The sequence below is a fragment of the Cetorhinus maximus genome, chromosome 15, assembly GCF_964194155.1.
Source record: "Cetorhinus maximus chromosome 15, sCetMax3.hap1.1, whole genome shotgun sequence".
In the NCBI taxonomy this organism is placed as follows: Eukaryota; Metazoa; Chordata; class Chondrichthyes; order Lamniformes; family Cetorhinidae; genus Cetorhinus; species Cetorhinus maximus.
The window spans coordinates 72,887,239-72,911,728 of NC_135893.1; the positions used below are offsets into that span (position 1 = coordinate 72,887,239).

Here is a 24,490-nt window from a genome sequence, read left to right on the forward strand (position 1 = left end):
GCCGGCCGTTGGTCATGGTCATTAATTGGCCACTTAAGGGACTCAAGTGGAGGCGGGGCAGAAAGGTTGACCAGGGGCCGTCCCGCCCAGACTTACTACCGGTGAAGGCAGGAAGGCATTGGGTATCGGTCCCGATGCCAACCTACCACCTCCTACCTCACCTCCTGCACGGGCAGAAGATTCCATCTGAAGAGTGTAAAGCTGAAAAATAGACACATAGGAACAATTATTTCAGCAGAGATCAGAAGAACTTGGGACTGAGTGGCGCACAGGGTTAAACATAGGAACAGGGGTAGGCCATTTGGCCCATCGAGCCTGCTCTACTATTCAATTAGATCATGGCTGATCACCACTTTACCGCACTATCTCCATATCCCTTGATGTTATTAGGCTCCAGAAATCTGTCTTGAACATGCTCAATGATTGAGCTTCCACAGCACTCTGGGGTAGAGAATTTTGAAGAATCACTGCTTTCTGAGTGAAGAAATTCTTCCTCATCTCAGTCTTAAATGGCCTACCCCTTATCCTGAGATTATGTCCCCTGGTTTTAGACTCACCAGTCAAAAGGAAACATTTTATCTACGTCCAGCCTGTCATGCCCTGTAAGAATTTTGTAAGTTTTAATGAGGTCACCCCTCATTCTTCAAAACTCTAGGGAACATAAACCCAGTCTCCTCAATCTCTCCTCATGAGACAATCCCACCATCACAGATTTTAATCTGGTGAGCCTCCATTACACTCCTTCTATGGCACGTATATCCATCCTTAGATAAAGGAACCAAAACTATGCACAATACCCCAGGTGAGGTCTCACCAAGACTTTATATAACTGCAGCAAGACAACCTTATTCCTGTATTCAAATCCCCTTGCGATGAAGACCAATTTACCATTTGCCTTCCTAAATGCTTTCTGCACCTGCATGCTAGCTTTTAGTGACTCCTGAACGAGGACTCCCAGATCTCTTTGGACGCCCAAACTTCCCAACCTCTCACCATTTAAGAAATATTATGCCTTTCAGTTTTTTTCTACCAAAGTGAATCATTTCACATTTTATTCCATCTGCCATGTTCTAGCCCATTCACTTAGCCTGCCCAAGTCCTCCTGAAGCCACCTTGTGTCCTCTTCACAACTTACATTCCCACCCAGTTTGGTGTCATTGGCAAATTTGGAAATATTACAATTGGACCCCACATCCAAATCACTTATATGTGAACAGCTGTGGATGCAGCACTGATCCTTGCGGTACCCCGCTAGTCACAGTTTACCATTCTGAGCTGCCCCCTCACCTCCAGACAGAGATATATCTGGCCCCAGGAGTGCCTATTGCTGTCATTAGTATCCAATTCCCTAGCATTAAACTTGAACTTGATGAGCATGAAAATTCACGCAAAATAAGTGAGGTGAGAGTGACTGCCATCAAGGCAGCATTTGACTGAGTGTGGTATCAAGGAGCCCTAGCAAAGCTGGAGTCAATGGGAATCAGGGGGGAAACTCTCTGCTGGTTGGAGTCATACCTAACACAAAGGAAGATGGTTGTGGTTGTTGGAGGGCAATCGTCTCAGTTTCAGGGCATCACTGCAGGAGTTCCTCAAGGTAGTGTCCTAGGCCCAGCCATCTTCAGCTGCTTCATCAATGACCTTCTTTCCATCATAAGGTCAGAAGTAGGCATGTTCGCTGATGATTGCACAGTGTTCAGCACCATCTGCGACTCCATGTCCAAATGCAGCAAGACCTGGACAATATCCTGGCTTGGGCTGACAAGTGACAAGTAACATTCGTGCAACACAAATGTCAGGCAATGATCATCTCCAACAAGAGAGAATCTAACCATCGCCCCTTAACGTTCAGTGGCATTACCATTGCTGAATCCCCCACTATCAACATCCTGGGAGTTCCCATTGTCCAGAGCTGAACTGGGCGAGTCATATAAATACTGTGGCTAAAACAGTAGGTCAGAGGCTAGGAATCCTGCGGTGAGTAACTCACTTCCTGACTCCCTGAAGCCTGTCCACCATCTACAAGGCACAAGTCAGGAGTGTGATGGAATTTTCTCCACTTACCTGGATACGTGCAGCTCCAGCAACACTCAAGAAGCTTGAAACCATCCAGGACAAAGCAGCCCACTTGACTGGCACCTCTCCACAAACATTCACTCCCTCCACCACCGATGAACAGTGGCAGCAGTGTGTACCATCTACAAGATGCACTGCAGAAATTTACCAAGGCTCCTTAGGCAGCACCTTCCAAACCCATGACCACTACCATCTAGAAGGACAAGGGCAGCAGATACACGGGAGCACCACCACCTGGGAGTTCCCCTCCAAGCCACTCACCACCCTGACTTGGAAATATATCACTGTTCCTTCACTGTTCATCTCTAACGGCACTGTGGGTGTACCTACATCAGAGGGACTGCAGTGGTTCAAGAAGGCAGCTCACCATCACTTTCTTAACGGCAATTAGGGATGGGCAATAAATGCTGGCCTAGCCAGCGAAGCCCACATCCCATAAATGAATTTTTTTAATGTATTGGAAATTTGAAATAAACTCACTGAAAGATCACAGCTTCATCCACAATAACATTGAAGCCCATAGGAATCAAGGGAAAGCTAGTTGGAGTCATACCTAGCAGAAAGGAAGGTGGCTGCAGATGTTGGAGGTCAATCATCTCAGCCCCAGGACATCATTGCAGGAGTTCCTCAGGTAAGTGTCCTAGAACCAATTATTTTCAACTGCTCAAGAATGACCTTCCCTTCATCATAAAGGTCAGAAATATTTATGTTCACTGATATTTGCACAATGTTCAGTACCATTCGCGGTTCAACAGATATTGAAGCAGTCCATGCTGCATACAGCAAGATCTGGACAACATTCAGGCTTGGGCTGATAAGTGACAAGTAACATTCATGCCACACAAGTGCCAGGAAATGACCATTCCCAAGAGACGTCCCATTCTATGGAGTAATTTTTCTGCAGAGTATTCAGGGATACTTATTCTTTCATGTGGGTGTCAGAGGCAAGGCCAGTATTTGTTGCCGATCCCTAATTGCCCTTGAACTGAGTGGCTTGCTAGGCCACTTCAAAGGGCAGTTAAAAGTCAACCACATTGCTGTGGGTCTGGAGTCGCATGTAGGCCAGACCAGGTAAGGGCAGCGGATTTCATTCCCTAAAGGACATTAGTGAACCGAATGGGTTGTTATGACAATCAATAATAGTGTCATGATTACCATTACTGAGACTTGATTTCAATTCCAAATTTAGTCATTAAATTTAAGTTCTACGAGCTGCTGTGGTGAGATTTGAACCCATGTGCCCAGAGCATTAACATCCGCGTCATGAGTTACTAATCCAGCGACATTACCACTAAACAACCATCTTCCTAAATTTGGTGAGTGAGGGAATTTTAAAGGTTTTAAAGGCTGACAGGTGACCGGACAACACCAAGCGGGGAATGTGCAGCTGGTGGGGGGCTGCTTAGATCCAGTGATTGTTCAACCCAGCTCAGCATCCTGGGCAGACACATGCTCCTGGCATCAGCTGAGCCTGAAGGAAGTGGCGTGTGATTAAAATTTACATTTTTATTTCAAGTATTATTAATTTAAGTTAACTTTCACCTAAACTTGTAGCCTCTTTCACAGTACTAGTCAGTGGAAAACAAGCTGTCTGCATGAGGCAGTTGCACATTTAGTTAATTAGGTGGCTCGTTAAAATTGCTAATTACTGTCAAAGGGTCTGGCTCAGGTCTTTGGAATTTTTGCTATTATATAAGATTCTAAGGGTGGAATCTTCCATTCTGGAGCCTAAGTCTGGCAGCAGGCAGGAAAGTCAGCGTGATTCCTGTTAGGCGGTGGGGCAGCTGGATACGCACGATCTTCCGTTGTTCAGCTCATTAATTATGCATCTGCGAGGAGCTTGGCGAATCTCATAGTGAGGCAGGCAGGAAGTCACCCGCCCTGCCATTACCTCATCGGGGTCGAAGGTCCTGGCGCCATATTTGAATGGCACCCAGACCATCATTCACTCAGTGCAGGCCAGGAGCTCCACATTACTCCTCCAGAGTCCTTGCGGCTGCAGCTCATACTGGAGAAGCTGGCAGATGTGGACAACGACATCCTGGGACATGCTAGAGCTCATTTCTAGATAAGAACACCACCTGCGATACACCCATGATCGGGCCAAGGCTTGCCATTGCAGTGGACCCTGTTCACCAGCATCTTGACCTTCTTGAAGTCCTGCTGCTTCATGCTACTCAGGCCATTGCTCCTCCTGGCCCTGTACCAATCCTCTCAGGGGCCCTCCTTCTCCTCATCTGGGTAAGAACCATTACTAAGGTAGGGTTGGCTGCAGCCTGCATCACCTATGCCTCAGTGAATCTGTGAACAAATTGAAGCGATAAATTTAGTGAACACGTCCTTTACAGGTTTCCCTCCATCTCCAAGCCAGTAGGCCAGTGCTAAGCCCTTTGCCTGGCCTCTGTCTAGACCTGGCAACCCGCCCCCCACCCCATACAGGTGAAGGGCATCCTGGAGGACCAGAGATGGGAGTTCCTCTCGTTCATACATGACTGTGCATGTAGACATTGCTCTTTGACCAGTGTGATGAGAGCCCTGTGCAAGAAGCCTCCCTCTGACACGATTCTATTTGCCCCCACTACCCTTGAGACTCTATAAGGAGACTATTGCCTTGGCAGCATAGAAAGACAAACCATATGAGTCCTTATCAGCCGTGTCCACTCACTGGGAGATTTGGAGGTTTGGAGTCGTGAGTTGGTTGTCATCCACCCACCATATCCTTTGGAGGCATTCACCCCCCTCTCTCCCATCATCCCTGCCTCCAACTGCAGCAGATGGCAAATAGCACAGAATGAACGGCAGCTCCACACCTTGCTGGGGTCTCAACGTCATGAGATTCATGAGTCGGGAACAAACCTGCTGCCGTGTGGGCTTCACCATAGAGAGGAGAACACAACTGGACATTGTTGCCATCCAGTTGCCTCATAATTATTAATGTCCCTTTAGTTACCTGATGTGTCGTATCCTAGGATATTAAAGGAAGTAGCTACAGAGATAGCGGATGCACTGGTAGTAATCTTTCTTGAGTGAACCACGTGTCCTTGAGCTCGGGCTCAGGATTTCCAAGCTTGAGGGACAACTGGAGTCACTGTGGAAAATCATGGAGGATGAGAGTTTCCTCGATTGCACACTCCAGGAGGTGGCCACCCCACAGAGAGTTCAGGGTAGTAGCTGGGTGGCTATCTGAATGGGTAGAAGAGGCAGAAAGTGTAGGAGTCTTCAGGGTGGTGAGCCTCTCTCAAACTTAGAGTGCATTGGTGACTGCTGGGGGCGGATGATATCTTGAAGGAGTGCAGTCCAAACCATGGCATCAATGGGCAAGGAACTGCACAGGGGGGGCAGCAAAGTGTAAAAATGCAGTCACTGTAGGGGATTCCATAGTTAGGGGTCAGACAGGTTTCTGTAACTGTGAGTCCCGTGTGGTATGTTGTCTCCCTGGTGCACAGTGTAATGGAGAGGGTGCAGATTATTCTGCAGCCAGAAGGGAGTGAGCCAGAAGCTGTGCTATACATCTGCACCAACAACATACAGAGTGCAGGTATTGAGGTCCTTTAGTCAGACTTTCAGGAGTTAGGGAGCATGTTAAGAAGTAGGACCTCAAAGGTAGTAAACTCTGGATTATTCCCAGTACCACACATCAATGAGATTAGAAATAGGAAGATAGGGAGGATCAATGCTATGGTGGCCAGACATCTGGTTTTGTACTAGACGGTCCAGATTTCAGCACATCTGGCCCTGTTCTGCACCGGACACCTTAAGGTCCAGAATTTAAAATCTCACACTATTCAGAAGGTCATGGCCCAGCCTGAGGGAAGGTCCAGATCTGCAAATCTTGTGGTAGAGGTTTCGGCACCAGTTACACCCAGAATGCAGCTCACCTTTAGGAGGTGCAGTCTGACTTTAAGTGGCGCTCATCTCACAAGAACTTGGGCCCCCTGCTGAGTGGGCAGCTACTCAGCAACGTGTTCAGTGATGGGCTACACGTCACATTCATTCGAATCAGCAGACAGCCTGAAGTTTGTGTGCTACCTGTATCACTCTGAACAGGCACAGGTTAATCACGTCGCCCAACCCCACCCCGGTTTTGGAGGCAATTAAATTTTGCCCCCCTTAAATCTACCAAATAATCATGGGCAATGCCACAGACATTTTGCTAATGATCCATTTAAAGTATAAATCTGATATTTAAAATAGGTATTAGTGGCTACACAATTTGTGCAAAAGCTGGGGGAACAGGGAATCCCACTCAAAATCAGGTTCCAAAGCAAAAAGTCAAAGGAGTAATTTTAATCCCCAACAGGTGGGTTTGGTACGGGTAATGGTTTTTTTATAATTTGTTCATGGGATGTGAATATTGCTGACTAGGGCAGCATTTATTGCCCATCCTTAATTGCCCTTGAGAAAATGGTAGTGAGCCACCTTCTTGAACCGCTGCAGTCCATGTGGTGTAGGTACACCCACAGTGCTATTAGGGAGGGAGTTCCAGGATTTTGACCTGGTGACAGATGTAAGTAGGCCTTGGTAGTAGATTTTTAGTGTAACTTGATCATTTTTAAGCTATTTTCACATTGTGTTCACTGTAGTAAATTAACAAGGTCAAGCAGCCATTTTGTACTCACATATTGGGCTAATTAAAGAAGCCATTTTTTGTTCTGCACTTGGCAATTACTCAACCCTATTAAACAAGAAATACTGAATAAATAGTGACCAGCCAGAAACAGTTGCTTGTCTAAGTAGTGTACCTCAATCAAGCTATAGATGAAGAATTAGTAATTAATCAAGTAGTTATATTATTGCATGAGCCTGGGTTATATTCAAAATTCTGCAAGCTTGTTTTAAAAGTGCTAATTGTATCTATTGTAAGGTTTCATCTGTGAAAAAGAACATGCAGTCAGATGCTGTGTGCTAGTTTGAAGCCTCCTTATCCTTGAAAAAGTTGAGACAAGAGTGGGCTAACGAATAGAGACTTGTACAAAATCAGACAAAAGAGATGCTATGAACAGTTCCACTTATTTCTCTAATGGGACAATGTACGTGGGTGCCTAAAGTCTAATGAATATAATTCAATAATGAAATTGACTAATTGTTAAATTACAACAGGTTCGATTCAAGATGAGGTAATGGTAATAATTTAACCCCTTAAAGTGGAGGGTTTGAGAGACATGCACTAAAACTCCGGAGGAAGAGTTCCGGAAGAATTGCTGTCAACAAAGGAACTTGAGGGGATTATACTTTACACTGTGTAAAGCTGTAAAAGTCTGTCTTAAAGTTGTTAAGTATATCTTTTCCTTTTTCCTTTAATAAACTTCTTTTTATTTGCTATCCAAGAATCTTATCTTGCCATTAGGATTGCCAAATGTGATTAATTGTACTCCTGCAGGTTTCATCACATGACTCACCCCCCATTCCAGCAATTAGCTGTCCAACACATCCATCCTTGTGGCATGCGGCCTTCATACATCATTTGGAAAGCAAAAAGACATTACTTAATTGGATGGTGATTGCCTGTCAGCTAAAAACAGCCTTTTTTCCCCATTTTCAATACTTTAATAGCTGGTAAAGAGATATGTTCAATGAAAATTAAGAAAAAATATCTTTTTAATGTCCCGATGATTTTTCTCCAGGGTTGCACGCAGCAGTATCCTGGAAATTGATCTTCAATTCCTGGAGACTCCAAGCCAATCCCAGAAGGTTGACAACCCTACTTGCCTCATCATTAAGTCTTGTCCGTACTAAAACAGTTTATCAAATTAATTTTGATTTAAAGATGAATGGAATTGAATAATTAAGCTGAGAGTTGGATAATTAAATTAAATGACTCAAAAACTTACACAATGATATAGTTCCAAGTGAGGATGCTGTGTGGCTTCAAGGGAAACTTGGAGGTTGCCATGTGCTTGCTGCCTTTGTCCTTCTAGGTGGTAGAGTTTGTAGGTTTGGAAGGTGCTGTCGATGGAGCCTTGGTAAGTTGCTTCAGTACATCATGTATATGGTACACACTGGTGCCACTGTGCATTGGTGGTGGAGGGAGTAAATGTTTAAAGTGATGGATGGGGTACCAATCAAGCGGGCTGCTTTGTCCTGGATAGCATCGAGCTTCTTGAGTATTGCTGGAGCTGCACTCATCCAAGCAAGTGGAGGGTATTCCATCACACTCCTGACTTGTGCCTTGTACATGGCGGACAGGCTTTGGGGATCAGGAGGTCCAGTTCAGTTTTTAGTCAATGGTGACGCCTAGATTGTTCATGGTGGGGGATTTGACAATGGTAATGCCATTGAACGTCAAGGTGTGGTGTCTTCTGTATGTCTTGCTGGAGATGGACAGTTGTGTGGTGCATATGTCACCTGCCACTCATCAGACCAAGCCTAAATGTTGTCCAGGTCTTGCTGTATGCAGGCATGGACTGCTTCAGTATCTGAGGAGTTGCAAATGGTACTCAAAACTGTGCAACATCAGCAAGCATCCTCATTTCTGATCTCGTGATGTAGGGAAGGTCATTGATGAAACAGCTGAATATGGTTGGGCCTAGGACACTTGCCTGAGGAACTTCTGCAAAGTTGTTCTGGGGCTGAGATTATTGGTTACTTACTATTATTTATTACTATTATATTATTATATATTATATAGACAGCATATTATATTGTATTATTACTTAATTATATTATATTATTATATATTATTATATTATATTATTACTATATTATATTATTATTATATTATATGCTATATTATATTATTACTTATTATTGTATTACTCCAATACCCATGGACTTCAACTTTTCTAGTGCCCCTTGAAGCTACATTCAGTCAAATGCTGCCTTGAGGTCAAGGGCAGTCACTTTCACCTCATCTCTGGAATTCAGTTCCTATTTCCATGATTGGAGCAAGGCTGTAATGAGGTGTGGAGCATTGGTGAGCAGGTTATTTCTGAGTAACAACACCTTCTATCACTTTGCTGATGATTGAGAGTTGACTGTTGGGGTGGTAAATGTGGAGAATTGGACTAGTCCTGCTTTTTATGGATAGAACATACCTGGATAATTTTCTCCCCTAACCCTCACCTCACAAACAACAAGACCTACCTGCTCTCAGCTCAGCTGCTGCCTGTCAATTATTCAGGCCAGCTGTTGGTCAGGAAGTCTACCTAAAAAAATTTAAGAACATAAGAAATAGGAACAGGAGTAGACCATTCGGCCCCTTGAGCCTGCTCCACCATTCAATAAGACCATGGCTGATCTTGTGTTTCGATTTCCACATTCCAATCTAACCCCAATAACCTTTGATTCCCTTGCCTAATAAGAATCAATCTATGCCTCAAAAGTATTCAATGACCCCGCCTCCACCACCTTCTGAGGCAGAGAACTCCAAAGTCACGCTACCCTCTGAGAGAAAAAACTTCTCCTCATCTCTGTCCTAAAAGGGTGTCCCCGAATTTTAAAACAGAAATCCTGCAACTAAAAACTGCTGGACATTCAGGAAACCTGTGGTGTGCTTGTGAATTTGCTGTCATAACTCCAACCTCAGCCCTGAATGTGCCTTGAAGATAAAATCAGGACCCAAGTTTCTTAAATCCACAACCTTCACTCTGAGGTAAATGCTACCACTGTGCTGATGAGCTTGATGGCAGGGAAATGGTAGTTTAGTGGTAATGTCAGTTGCCTAGTAATCCAGAGACCCAGACTAATACTTTGGGGACATAGGTTCAAATTCCACCAGCTGCCTGGTGGGATTTGAATGCAATTAATAAATCTGAAATTGGAAGCTAGTCTCAGTGATTGTGACCATGACAACTAAGGTTGATGTTGTAAAAACCAATCTAGTTCACTAGTATCCTTTAGGAAAGGAAATCTGCCACCGTTACCTGGTCTGGCCTACATGTGACTCCAGACCCCACAGCAACGTGGTTGACTCTTAGCTGCCCTCTGAAATGACCCGACAAGCCATTAAGTGTAAGACAATTAGGGATGGGCAACAAATGCTGGACTCGCCAGTGATGCCCACATCCCAAAGAATAAAACCATGGCATTATTGTAGTCAAGGCTGGAAAGGACAAACAGAAGCTCCACAGAAACTTGTGCAAACTCCTTCTAAAATGGCTTACCCCTGCCCCCGCCCACCCTGCTCCCACACCCCATTGTGTGTATTAATTGCTGAGAAATTCATGCATTTCTAAGGTTCCCTAGAATTCTGCCCTTAAAATTTGTATTTTTTCCGTAACAAAATTGATGCATTCTAGATAATTTTAAGCATTTCTATACTTCAGGTATTGACATATTTATTCTTTAAAAAATGAAAGCACGGATCATTTGAGTTTTCAACCAAATCTAACCATCGCCCCTTGATGTTCAATGGCATTACCATCACTGAATCCCCCACTATCAACATCCTGGGGGTTACCATTGACCAAAACCTGAACTGGACTAGCCATACAAATACTGTGACTACGAGGGCAGGTCAGAGGCTCGGAATCTTGTGGCGAGTAACCCACCTCCTGATTCCCCAAAGCCTGTCCACCATCTACAAGGCACAAGTCAGGAGTGTGATGGAATACTCCCACTTGCTTGGATGAGTGCAGCTCCAACAACACTCAAGAAGATTAACACCATCCAGGACAAAGCAGCACGCTTGATTGGCAACCCATGCACAAACATTCACTCCCTCCATCACCGACGTACAGTAGCAGCAGTGTGTACCATCCACAAGATGCACTGCAGGAACTCACAAAGCCTCCTTAGACAGCAGTTTCCAAACCCATGACCACTATCATCTAGAAGGGCAAGGGCAGCTGACACATGGGAATGCCACCACCTGGTAGTTCCCCTCCAAGCCACTCACCATCCTGACTTGGAAATATGTCGCCGTTCCTTCACTGTCACGGTCAAAATCCTGGAACTTTCTCCTTAGCCGCACTGTGGGTGTCCCTACACCACATGGACTGCAGCAGTTCAAGAAGGCAGCTCACCACCACCCTCTCAAGGGCAATTAGGGTAGGGCAATAAATGCTGGCCCTGCCAGCAACACCTACATCCCATGAACGAATAAAAACAATCCTCACCTCCTTAAAAGCTGGTACAAAATGTGTGAACATAATAACATTCAGTTGGCCAAGTTCAATGCTGTGCACCAGGCTTAATCATCAATAATTGCAGTTTGACCCATGAAAGGTAATGCTTCTAAAGGTTGGTTTGGCATAATGTTTCTATAAATATAAATGACTAGTAGTACTTCAGTAAGAAGCATCCTTGATATTTCCAATGACCTTTTTGAATAGAAAAAGCTAAAATCCAAAGGCATGCTTTCTTTTCTAACTCAGCAGCCTTCCCCCAACCCGAGATTCTTCACTCGAATGACTGCTAGAATTCTTGCTATGTTGTGGTGATCATCAAACTCCTGAAGCAAAAGTATTTAATGAAAAGCCCTCTGCATATCTGTTCAATATCTGGCTGTATGCAAAATGTTCTTGACATAGAAACATAGAAAATAGGAGGAGTTGGTCATTCGGCCCTTCGAGCCTGCTCCGCCATTCAATATGATCCTCTGTCTCAACGCTATACTCCTGCGCTCTCCCCATACCCTTTGACGCCTTTAGAGTCAAAGAATCTATCTATTTCCTTCTTAAATATAATCGGTGACTTGGCCTCCACAGCCTTCTGTGGTAGAGAATTCCATAGGTTCATCACCCTCTGAGTGAAGAAGTTTCTCCTCATCTCAGTCCTAAATGGTGTATCCCATATCCTGAGACTGTGACCCCTTGTTCTAGAACCTCCAGCCAGAGGAAACATCATCCCTGAATCCAGTCTGTCCAGCCCTGTCAGAATTTTATACGTTTCAATGAGATCTCCTCTCATTCTTCTAAACTCCAGTGAATACAGGCCTAGCCGGACCGATCCCTCCTCATACAACAATCCTGACATCCCAGGAATCAGTCTGGTGAACCTTCGCTGCACTCCCTCTATGGCAAATATTTCCTTTCTCAGGTAAGGAGACCAAATCTGCACACAATAACCCAAGTGTGATCTCCAACTCCACTTCCTTACAAATCACTAACATTTTGCAATCAAACAGAGGGGAAGCCGAATCCCCACTGGCCTGAGGATGTAATTACAGCCTAAGTTTACATAGGCTGAATAAATAAGGACTTACGAATTTACAAAGGGAATAAATGTAAGGACATGAGAAATAGTAGCAGGAGTAGACCATACAGCCCCTCAAAACCTTTCTGCCATTCAATACCATCCTGGCTGATCTTCAGCTTCAACTCCACTCTCCTGCTCGCTCCCCATATCCCTTGATTCCCTAAAAAACCCAAAATCCATCTATATCAGCCTTAAATATAATCAAGATGGAGCATCCATAACCCTCTGGAGTAAAGAGTTCCAAAGATTCACAACCCTTTGAGTTACAAAATTTCTCCTCATCTCAGTCCTAAATGATCAGTGTCTTATGCTGATACTATACCCGTTTCCTAGATTCCCCAGCCTGAGGAATCAACCTCAGTGTCTACCCTTTCAAGCTCCTTCAGAATCTTGTGTTTCTGAGATCACCTCTCTTCTAAACTCCAGAGAATATAGGCCCAATTTACTCGACCAAGAATCTTCGCCGCAAGAGCAGAATGCATAAAATTATATGTGCATCCTGACCTCTAATCCCAAATGGCCTGAAAACCACGCTTTGGTCTTGACTCCCCTGTAAGCAATGCCAAGGGAAACTGACCCTTGAAAATATAAAATTCAATAATGGTTTTAACATTAAAGAGAAGAGCCTCGAGCAAGGCTCAAAAAGCCAGGTCTGACTGATAGGATAAAATTTTCTTCTATCTAACCTGGATTGGCAACTAAATGTATTACTGGACGTTTCATTATATGTCTCCAACCACATCGCCCATTCAAACAGCCTTTTCCACTGTCTCCAATACTTATTTTTTGCAACAAACAAAATGCAGAAAAAGAGCACTTTTTTTAACTGACCCTATGATTAATTCTGGGTTGTTGACAACCGTGTACACGAGATTAATCTTTAGTTCTTATGGAGACTCCTGGACAATCCTGAAAGATTGACAGCCCTAACCTGACTGCTGCAGGGTGCAAGTAGCGAGTGTGGGCCGATTCAAATCACCTGAATGTGTGTGGAGGCCACAACACATGATTGGCAGAAATTGTGAATCTCACTGAATGGTTGCTGGAAATGGAAAATAGCAGTCACAGTCAGGCTGATGATGAACATTTTTAAAAATCGCAGTATTAAACACGCTTCATTTAAAACATAAGGAAATTAATTTCTGCTTTCTAAGTATTAACTTGAGTTCTCTTTCAGCACAAACCAGTTGACCTCTGGAGGCCGGATGACCTCACACCCATGACGCCCTGCCCTGCAACGTCCTGTTGACCTCACACCCATGATGCTCTCCCCTCGCCTCATGACCTCAGCCTCATGCTGTTTGGCGGGCTTGCGGGACGACTATGGGTAAAGGAGGAGGTCAGTGTGTATCATGAAGGGAATTATTAACAGCTCGTTCGTATTGGAATCAGTGACCACTAGTGAGCTTGCGGAAACGGTAGATGGGGCGGAGAATCATCATATTCGGTGTAAATGGATTGGTGCCTTTGCCCCTGCCGCTGGTTGCCATGGAAACCAGTCTTGCACATCTATCCTGGAGACCATCCCCCTCCTGAGCTGGAGGTGAATCCAGTGCAGAAAACAGCAGCAATTCTCAATGCTGTCAGGCACAACCTTTTTGTTTGGGGAGCGGTTTTAATTTTTTTTTCCCACTCCATTTGAGGGGAGTGGATCCTTTTCCCAAAAAATATGTATTTATAAATCTGTAAAAGTACATTTCAGATGTGGCTGCTCACTTTTCGGCTCAATACAGTACACGACACTCCAGGGTGCCTCACGTCAGTCGCATTACAAATTATATTTACATTCCATATAAGGAAAAAGACCAAAAAGCCCCTTGAGCTTGATCCACCATTTAAATAAGATCATGGCTGATCCTCCACCTCAACTCCCACTTTCCTGCCCGATCTCCATCCATATCCTTGATCCCCTTAGAACCCAAAAATGTAACTATCTCAGCCTTGAATGTGTTTAGCATCTGAACGTCCACAACCCTGGGAGAATTCAGAAGATGCGCAATTCTGTGGGTGGATTTTCACAGCCTCGTTGCAGCGGGCCGTTCAAAAGTCCACTGACTCTGATTTGACCGGAAAATCCTACTGGTGGAAGGAACCATAAAATTCCACCCAATGAGTGAAGAAACTTCTCATCTCAGTCAGAAATGGCTATGCCATTATTTTGGACTATGTCTAATAGTTTTAGACTTTTTATTTGTTCATGGGATGTGGGCGTCACTGGCTAGGCCAGCATTTATTGCCCATCCCTAACTGCCCTTGTTCAGATGGCATTAAAGAATCAACCACATAGCTGTTGGTCTGGAGTCACATGTAAGGGATGGCAGATTTCCTTCCCTAAAGGGTACTAGTGAACCAGATGGGTTTTTACAACAATCGACAATGGTCAATTTCATGGTCATCATTAGACTTTTAATTCCAAATTTTTAATGAATTCAAATTCCACCATCTGCCATGGCAGGATTCAAACCCGGGTGCCCAGAGGATTACCCTGGGTCTCTGGAATACTAGTCCAGCGATAATACCTCTATGCCACCACCTCCCCTGCAGCCAGGGGCAACAGTTTCTCAGTATTCTTCCAAACACCAGAGAAAACAAGCTCATTCTACTCAATCTGTCGCCATCAGACAACCCTCTCAAGCCAAAAAGCAATCTATTGAACTCTCCTTGCCCTCCCTCCAAGGTAATTGTATCATTCCTGGAGACTTAAATTGTATATAGTATGCCAAGTGTGGTCTCAACAAAGCTCTGCACATTTGCAGCAAGACCGCCAACCCACTTGCCATTAAACTAAACATACTATCTGCCTTCCTAATTGCTAATTACATTGAACATTCCCTGATACATACAGCCTGAGAGGTTTTACAATGGTTCTAGACCCTCAGTGTACTATGGTGAGAGGGCCCATTGAGCCTTCGTGGCAGTTGCCACAAGCTTTAATGCATTTCTCAGCATATAGTGCTGGATCTTAGAATATCTTAGAATATGCCAGTCTGCAATACTCGGTTGTGGAGAACTCCTTGCATTAGAAGACCAAAAAGTTTTGGGCTGACCAAAAAGTGTCTTTCACCAAGTTGATGCCCTTCTAGCACCAGTTAATATTTGTCTCAGTGTACGCCCCTGGGAACAGGGCGTAGAGTGTTACAGAACTGCTTAGGATGAACCTTAACAAAAAAACTAATGCACTTCTTTCCAAGCATTCTTTGCAAATGCCAGAAGGATAATGAACTCTACCCTACCTAAGCCATCCAAAGGACACCATGTGATAGTGCTGAGACTCTGGGTGTGCATGAAGGATCTGATGGGGAGTGCCCTTCTCACCACCATTCAAGCTACATCTTGGTGCTTCTTTGAAAGTTCTCACAATGAGACATTCTACCAATTAACTTTCGTGGTCTGCTCAGGGAACCATCTGACAGGATCCACTTTCTCTATAGGGATTCAAAGATGTTATGTAGATACCACTGCCTTGTTGAAATGTGGTCAAATGTGTTTTCATGCACAAACTTTTCTACCAGTGACAGGTGGTATGGTGCAGTTCAACTGAACGGTACATTCTGTGGGAGCATGGCCAGATCCATCCTTTAGAACACCGGGGACACATAGAACCACAGCACATAGTGGCAGCTGTGTTTGCTAACCAAGGATCTATGCAGAGCTCGGTGCAGCCCTACACAAAGGTGGCAATCAGGATGAAGCCGATGTTGGGTATATTTTCCCTCCTTTATCCGAAGGATTGAACACTATTCCTGCAAATATGGTCCATTTTCAATCTCCAGATGAAATGGAGGATGGCTTGTGTGATTGTCACAGTGCTGGATTGTGGTGTGGGCCAGACCTGCGCCATGTGCAGTAACACTGAGAGCACTTTGCACCTGATGACCAGGTTCTTACACAGAATTGAGAGGGAGCATTGCACAGAGAGGGGTTTTATAGTTCTCCAACCTTTGTAATCCCTTTTTGAGTTCCTCGGGTGTTTCCAGATATTTTTCAGGGGTCTCAAACAGATGGTGCTACATCTGCAGGTTTGTTGAAAATGTTGCACAGCTTGGGTCTTTTATTGCTTCCGTTAGGAACATGGAAGTGGCGTACATTTTGTTGTCATCTCTGCCGAATCATTCAGCCTTAATGTTGATGCAGTTGAAGTAATCGCTTATAATGACTGACCTGGACATCACCAGCAGCAGTGGGAGCTGCTGGAAGAAGGCCAGTCACTCACTCATCAGAGCCAGGAAGTGAACATTGAGCAGCTGGAGCAGTGTGGTTTTGTATAGTACTTTTGCAACAAGGCCACCACCCACTGCCTCCTTTACTTCAGTGATGGCGAAGTACCTCCTCGCAGCAGAATACCCAGGCCTGACAAACAGCATTCATTGCCTGAAAGAACAGAAGGTTGGCCTTGACATTGGCGAGGTACCCTAAGGCCAAAGCACATTGGGCAGTGGTTTTTATGCAATGCACTTTAATAGCTGCAAACTTTAAACCTTTTTTAAAAATATATATATATTTTATATATATGGTCCAAAGTCTCATCAAAATTGTTATTTAGGCTGTTCCTAGCCCTTTGGTCTGTTCCTGCAAACCACCACATGCAAGTTCTCCTCCAAGCCACACACCATCTTAATTTAGGACTACATTGCTGTTCCTTCACTGCCACTTTTTTTATTCATTCATGGGATGTGGGTGTCTCTGGCTAAGCCAGCATTTATTACCCATCCCTAATTGCCCTTGAGAAGTTGTTGGTGAGCTGCCTTCTTGAACTGCTGTAGTCTGTGATGTAGGTACACCTACAGTACTGTTAGGTGGGGAGTTCCAGGATTTTGACACAACAACAGTGAAGGAATGACGATATATTTCCAAGTCAGGATGGTGAGTGGCTTGGAGGGGAAATTCCAGGTGGTGGTGTTCCTATGTGACTGCTGCCCTTGTCCTTCTAGATGGTAGCGGTCGTGTGTTTGGAAACTGCTGTCTAAGTAGTCTTGGTGAGTTCCTGCAGTGCATCTTATTGAGGGTCCTGCTCTCGCAGTCATACAGTGCAGTGATCCATACCAAGGATTTTGTACACCTCTGCCAAATTGCCCATCAATCTCCTGTTCCAAGGATAACAGTCCCAGCTTCTCCACCCTAATCTGTGATTTTGCTGCTCCTGGCTTCCCAGAGTGGATGTATGCTGGGCATATCACTGTTCCCGGTGTTCCAGACATTCTGACTGAATTATAGAGTGATTACAAAACAGGAGGAGGCCATTTAGCCTGACAGTGTTTCACACCCTCTGGCTCAGTACTCATTGTGTTGACATATTTGACTTTCCTTCTGCCGTTGGTGTTAGACTAAAGCCACCCAATAATGAGAAAAATCAAGACTCACCACTCAAAATATAACAATACTACACTTGACCTTAGCCAAAAAGTCAAGAAGCAATCCCAGAAGGGAAAGTACCCAGTAGCTTCCCAAGCTCTGTGACCAATTCTGGATAGTACAGTACAGCTGACATCAGGAACTCAGCATAGATTAAACGTGGTGGAGTATCAATTCATCTCAGATAACTTTTGTTGATGGTTAATCATGTTTTCTAAGAAGAGCTAATGTATTGGCGGAATACATTTTATCCAACATATTACCACAATAGATGATAATATGAAAGTTATTTATGTCAAAAAGTATCTGTGAATTTGATGCCTCTGGCTAACGGCCTTGTAAGTTCTCTTTGCGCCAGGAAGCAGCCAATTGTGAAAACATCTGCAGCAATTGACTCCTCCAGTAGTGTGCTTGTCAAGGTCAAGTGCGCTGCATTGCCTCCCTAGCTGGTCTCAAAGTGAATGAAGCATCCCTGAGGTGCAGATTGCTGCTCCCTGTAAATTAACTTTAAAATGACCCTGACAAACCCTCCAGCAATTTTTATGTGTTAAAATCTTGCCTAAATGATACAAATCTGCCAGTTTATTGTGGATGCTGTCCAATCTGGCTTAAAACAAATACTTGAGCACACTGCAGAGCTTAACTGAAACATTTCCACCATTTTCTGGAATTTACTACAGGCAGGACAGTAATAGCTTAAGTTTGATTTTCTTGATAAACCTGTTCAAATTCTGTTAGTTGTTTATCTCTCTTGTTGACATCATCAGTAGCATATCAGCACCTAGTTGCACAGAATCAAATGAAAAAATAGAATGAAACACTTCCATAAAGTGGAAACTGTACAACCAAGTATATGATAAATAGCCTTAACACGCCATTGCAGTACTGAGTGGAACAGCACCAAAAACAGATGACTTGGTCATTCATCTCATTGCTATGTGGGATCATGCTGCACACAAAATGGAAGCTATATTTTCCTACATAACAAGAATCAGTGCTTTCAATATAATTCATTGTGTGTGAAACATTTAAGCCATTTTTGAAAAACACCAAATAAATGAAAGTCTTTCTTTCATTTTTTTAACAGTGAGAAAGGGGCTAATATCGATGTTGTAATCAATTCATGTTCCCAGATCATCACTAATGTTTTTATATATATTGTACCCTCAATCATTGAATAGTTTAATGACAATAGCTAGTCAGTTTCCTCGTGCATGCAGAAAAGGCAAAGGACGCTAAAGAAAGTGTGGCTCTGAGAATTGTATATGTGATACAAAAACAAAAATTGCTGGAAAAACTCAGCAGGTCTGACAGCATATGTGAAGAGAAAGACAGAGTTAACGTTTTGAGTCCGTATGACTTCTTCACATCGCTTGCCATTTCAACACATCATTCTGCTCTCATGTCCACATGTCCGTCCTTGGCCTGCTGCAATGTTCCAGTGAAGCTCAACGCGAACTGGAGGAACAGCACCTCATCTTCCAATTAGGCACTTTACAGCCTTCCAGACTTAACATTGAGTTCAACAACTTCAGATCATGAACTCTCTCCTCCATCCTCACCCCTCCTTGATCCCCTTTTTTCAAACAGTTATTTTTAAAATTTTTATACATATATTTTTCCCACCTATTTTTATTATTGTTATTATTTTTTAAATGTATTTCCATTCAATGTTTTATCCCCATCTTTTAGCCTATTTTCGATCTTTTTTCCCGCCATCGTCCCCTCCCCCACCCCACCCCCACTAGGGCCATCTATCGCTCATCCTAGTTTCTACTCTTAATGTCACCATTAGCACCTACTTTAGCCAGTATCACCACCATCAAAACCCCTTCGTCCTTTTGTTTATGACAACTTTTGCAATCTTTCCTTTGTCAAACAGAAAAAGAAAACGTACGATAGGCACAAAGAACTAAGCACTGCAGATAGCCTAGACTAATATAGGAAGTTCAGGGACGAAGTAAAAAAGGAAATAAGGAAATCAAAGAGAGGGCATGAAAAAAGATTAGCAAGTAAAGTTAAAGATAACCCAAAGATGTTTTACCAATACATTAATGCTAAAAGGTTAGTTAAGGAAAAAGTGGGACCTATCAGAGATGAAGATGGAAACTTGTGCAGAGGCTGTGGGAAGGGTTTTGAATGAATATTTTGACTCCGTGTTTACAAAGGAAAGGGAGGATGTAGATATAGTAGTCCAGGAGCAACACTGCGAGATATTGGACGGGATAGTCGTGAAGGGAGAGGAAGTACTTGAAGGGTTTAAATCCTTGAAAGTGGATAAGTCACCAGGGCCAGATGGATTGTTTCCGAGGCTGCTGAAGGAAGTCAGGGAGGAGATAGCAGATGCTCTGAGGATGATTTTCCAATCTTCACTAGATACAGGGGAGGTACCGGAGGACTGGAGAAATGCAAACATAGTTCCATTGTTTAAAAAGGGATCAAAGGAAATGGCAAACAATTATAGGCCAGTTAGTCTTACATCGGTGGTGAGCAAATTAGTAGAATCAATCCTGAGAGATAGGATTAACTGTCATGTGGAAAGGCATGGACTAGTCAGGGATGGTCAGCATGGATTCGTTAAAGGAAGGTCTTGCCTCACAAATTTGATTGAATTCTTTGAGGGAGTGACAAGAAGGGTTGATGAAGATAGTGCAGTGGATGTTGTGTACATGGATTTTAGCAAGGCATTCGACAAGGACCAATCTGCCATGTGGGACAGGAAAGTAAAAGCCAGTTGGATTCAGGGTAATGTGGCAAACTGGATAAAAGGTTGGCTTTGTAACAGGAAACAAAGGGTAATGGTCGATGGGTGCCCTTGCGAATGGAAAGTTATCTCAAGTGGTGTTCCACAGGGCTTGGTGTTGGGGCCCTTGCTGTTTGTGTTATATATTAACGATTTGGATGTGAATGTGGGGGGCACAATTGGGAAATTTGCAGATGACACAAAGATTGAGTCGTGGATAGTGTAGAGGATAGCCATAATCTCCAAAACGATATAGATGGGTTGGTGGAGTGGACAGTAAAGTGGCAGATGGATTTTAACATAGAGAAGTGAGGTCATACATTTAGGGAGGTCAAACAGTTACAGGGATTACACAATAAATGGGAATATACTAAGAAGGGTAGATGAAGTGAGAGGTCTTGGCGTACAAGTACACAGGTCCCTGAAGGCAGCAGTTCAAGTAGACAAGGTTGTAAAGAAGGCATATGGAATGTTCTCCTTCACTGGCAGAGGTATAGAATATAAAAGTAAGGATATAATGTTGGAATTGTATAAAACACTGGCGAGGCCACAACTGGAGTATTGTGTGCAGTTCTGGTCACCACATTACAGGAAGGACGTAATAGCTCTGGAGAGAGTGCAGAGAAGGTTTACAAGAATGTTGCCAGGGTTAGAACAGTGTAGCTACGAGGAGAGATTGGATAGGTTGGGGTTATTTTCCTTAGAACAAAGAAGGCTGAGAGGTGACTTGATTGAGGTGTACAAAATTATGAGGGGAATAGATAGAGGGAACAAGATAAAATTGTTTCCCTTGGTGGAGAATTTTGGAACCAGGGGACGTAGATTCAAGATAAGTGGCAGAAGGTGTAGGGGGGAGATGAGGAAGAACTTTTTTACGCAGAGGGTAGTGGGTGTCTGGAATTCGCTGCCCAAATTGGTGGTAGAGGCAGAAACTCTAAACTCTTTTAAAAAGTGCCTGGATCTGCACCTAAAATGCTGTAAGCTGCAGGGCTATGGGCTGGGTGCAGGAAGGTGGGATTAGAAAGGGCACCTGGGTGTCCTCGGGTTGGCATGGACAAGATGGGCCGAATGGCCTCCTTCTGTCCTGTAACTTTCCTATGGTCGCCACGTATCACTGGCCTTCTACCCAACTTCACCTGCCTCACCGCCCCCCTTAAACAATATATATTTCACCACATTTTTACTTCTCTTTAGTTCCGAAGAAGCCATACGGACTCGAAACATTAACTCTGCATTTCTTTCCACAGATGCTGTCAGACCTGCTGAGCTTTTCCAGCAATTTTTGTTTTTGTTTCAGATTTCCAGCATCCGCAGTATTTTGCTTTTATCTTATTGTATATGTGATGTTATATTCTACCATCAATTGGTGACAAACCTACTTTCTCCGCTTTAATTCAATATCCAATATTTTATGTTAGCAATGTTCCTGTCAGTTCACAAAGGAAAAATCCAAAAATTATGTAGCATTGTTTATCGCCACACAAGCGCAAGTAGTAAATAACTCTCAGCAACATGGTACAATGATTGTACATGAGATGTAGACTCCCAATCTGTTTGCTTTTCTTTCCATTCTTTTACGTCGGTCTTATCCCATGAATCTTCCTTTGTCTTGGCATTAGCTGGCACCTTTGTTTCTCCACTGGGTCAAGGCATGTAGCAGTTTGAAAATTATTTCCAAAGTTATGTAAGAAAATTTACCTGTAGAATACATTGTTTCTTGAAGAACCTCAAATTTTTGAATTTCTGAAGTGCAACTGCTCTTGCTATAGCTGAAAGCCTTCAGAAACAAACAGTTTCTGGAATTTACTCCTACACCCACCAATTTTCTCACCTACACACGCTCTGAGGAAGAGTCATATGGAATCAAAACATCAACTCTGTTTCTCTCTCCACAGATGCTGTTAGACCTGCTGAGTTTTTCCAGCATTTTCTTTTTGTTTCAGATTCTAGCATCCGTGGTATTTTGCTTTTATCTTAATTTTTTCACTTACTTTTGTGAAGCCATCAATTCTTACAAGGTACAGTTCCATGAGCTTCATGCAGCTCTTTGGTATTATACCTAAATTGCCAATCTTCAATTCTTCATCAATTAGAGTGTTAGCAGCTATTCACTCAGAGGTGGTATTACCTTTGAGCCTCATCCTATTCCCATCAATATGCACTTTCATCATGGATCACTGAATAGTAATCTGTTGTGAATTGTAGTATCTCAGCCAAAACCATTCCTGCCCTCCCTTGCATCAACATTATGGCTGGGGCTCCTATTAAATACAGTAATCTGACATTAAGTGTTCACACAATGACTACAAACCACTTGAAATTCAGTCAGTTTGGTTGCTGCAAACGAGTAACCATTGCATTGTATCTTTATGAAATCTCATTGCTAACAATCCATTCTCATATCATTAAAAAAGCGTTGAAAATTATTAAAGTTCAATTGATCCCATGAATTTATCGATACTTGGCACATACACATAGGAATAATTTATAAAATGGAATTACAAAGGATAAAACTGTTTTTGACCTGGATATAGCACTAATTTCAATTTGTGATAGAATGTTGGTAATTATGTCACATGTAATCTAAAATGATGGGATTATTTCTATTTGCGTACTGGCTTTCCCTCTGCTCAAGCAGTTCTCTCTGGGTTGTCCTCCAACGGTCCATCCTCTTTGCTGGCCACATCCTACTCCTCATTATTCCAAACAACTGCATCAGCTTTCACTTGTGTGCTGATTTAACCCTGCTTCACCTTGCATTGGCCCAAAGATAATTTTTAATTGGCTGTTTTATTCCAAGGCCTGGGTCATCCAAAACTTCTTCCAGCTGATTGTCAGCAAAAAAACTGTTGCCTGGAATCCATCGACGACTTTGCCCTGAAATTGATCCCTGCTGTTCCTGTCTCTCCTGCCACCAATACTTTTGTCTATGCCTTCATCGCTTCAAGGCTTGACTTCTCCAACATACTTCTTGCTGGCTTCCCCATGCTACACTTCCAAAGTCTTCCAACTTGCAGCAGCCCACGTTCTCACCCAACTGAGTCTCACAAATGCGATTTACCAGCTCCAACTTCCACAGGCTCTGAGTCCAAGAGTGCTGATTTCAAAATTCTCATCCTTTCAAATTTCCCCACCTAATCTTCATGACTTTCTCACCCTTTATGTCCCTGTATGTAGCTTCCACTTCCTTCTCCTCACTCAATCCACTCCATCATCATTGATGAAGGGTACTGATGAAGGGTCATATGGACTCGAGACGTCAACTGTATCCCTCTCCGCAGATGTAGTCAGACCTGCTGAGTTTTTCCAGGTATTTTTGTTTTTGTTCTAGATTTCCAGCATCCGCAGTATTTTGCTTTTACCACCATCATTGATCACTTGTTCATCCGCTAAGTTCCTTCCCTCTGGAATTCGCCACCTAATCCCTTCCACGTTCCCAACTTTCCCCCTCTCACAAAATTCCTCAATTCTCTTCTCTGTAAACATGCCTTTGGTCCTTTATTCCATTATAATCGAATTCCCTTTTGAATACTTCGACCAAACCTGCCTCCACTACCCTCTCAGGAAGGTCGTTCCAGACTCCAGAGAGTGGTTGGAGTCTGGAACGAACTTCCTGAGAGGGTGGTGGAGGCAGGTTCGATTGAGATAGTCAAAAGGAAATTGGACTGCTATCTGAAAAGAAAGAATGTGAAAGGTTAAGGGGTTAAGACAGGGAAATGGGACTCGGTAGAATGCTCTTTCAGAGAGCCAGTGCAGACTTGATGGGCCAAATGGCCTCCTTCTGCACTGTAAAGACTCTGTGATCTCTGCCTACTTTTCCAATGCTTGGTGTCCATTATATTATTTCTCTCCTTATCACAAAGCATTCTGAGATACCTTCCACCATTGGAAGAGCACCATATAGATCTAAGTTGATAGTTAAAGGGAAATGAGTATCTTCCTATTGAGACAATGTTTTGTTGGAGGGATTTTTGTTCATTTTAGCTTAAAAAATGAAATAATAAAACTGGCGGAAACTTTTTGAAGAAAATAGAACAATATCTAACTTGACTAAATCAGGCTGTAATAGAATTTACAACAACCAGTTTTTTTCTCAACATGTTTTTGACAGAGTTAAAAATAACCACAAAGGAGCATACAACAGACACAGTTGTAAACGATTGAAGCTGATAAATGGTGATATCT

At 43.3% G+C, this 24,490-nt stretch overlaps 1 protein-coding gene across 4 annotated transcripts in view; it reads left to right on the forward strand.

Annotated features, from left to right (window-relative positions):
- Positions 1 to 13,477: 13,477 nt before the first annotated feature.
- Positions 13,478 to 24,490, forward strand: part of atp5mf (ATP synthase membrane subunit f) — a 29,425-nt gene continuing 18,412 nt past the window's right edge. For 2 of the 4 annotated variants that reach the window (XM_078559283.1, XM_078559284.1), the window contains exon 1: positions 13,478 to 13,549. In XM_078559283.1, the coding sequence (XP_078415409.1) occupies positions 13,534 to 13,549 (16 nt within the window). In that variant the 5' untranslated portion in view covers positions 13,478 to 13,533. Of the gene's footprint in view, positions 13,550 to 14,698; positions 14,888 to 24,490 lie in introns of those variants that run through there. The other 2 variants (XM_078559281.1, XM_078559282.1) reach the window with 1 other exon arrangement.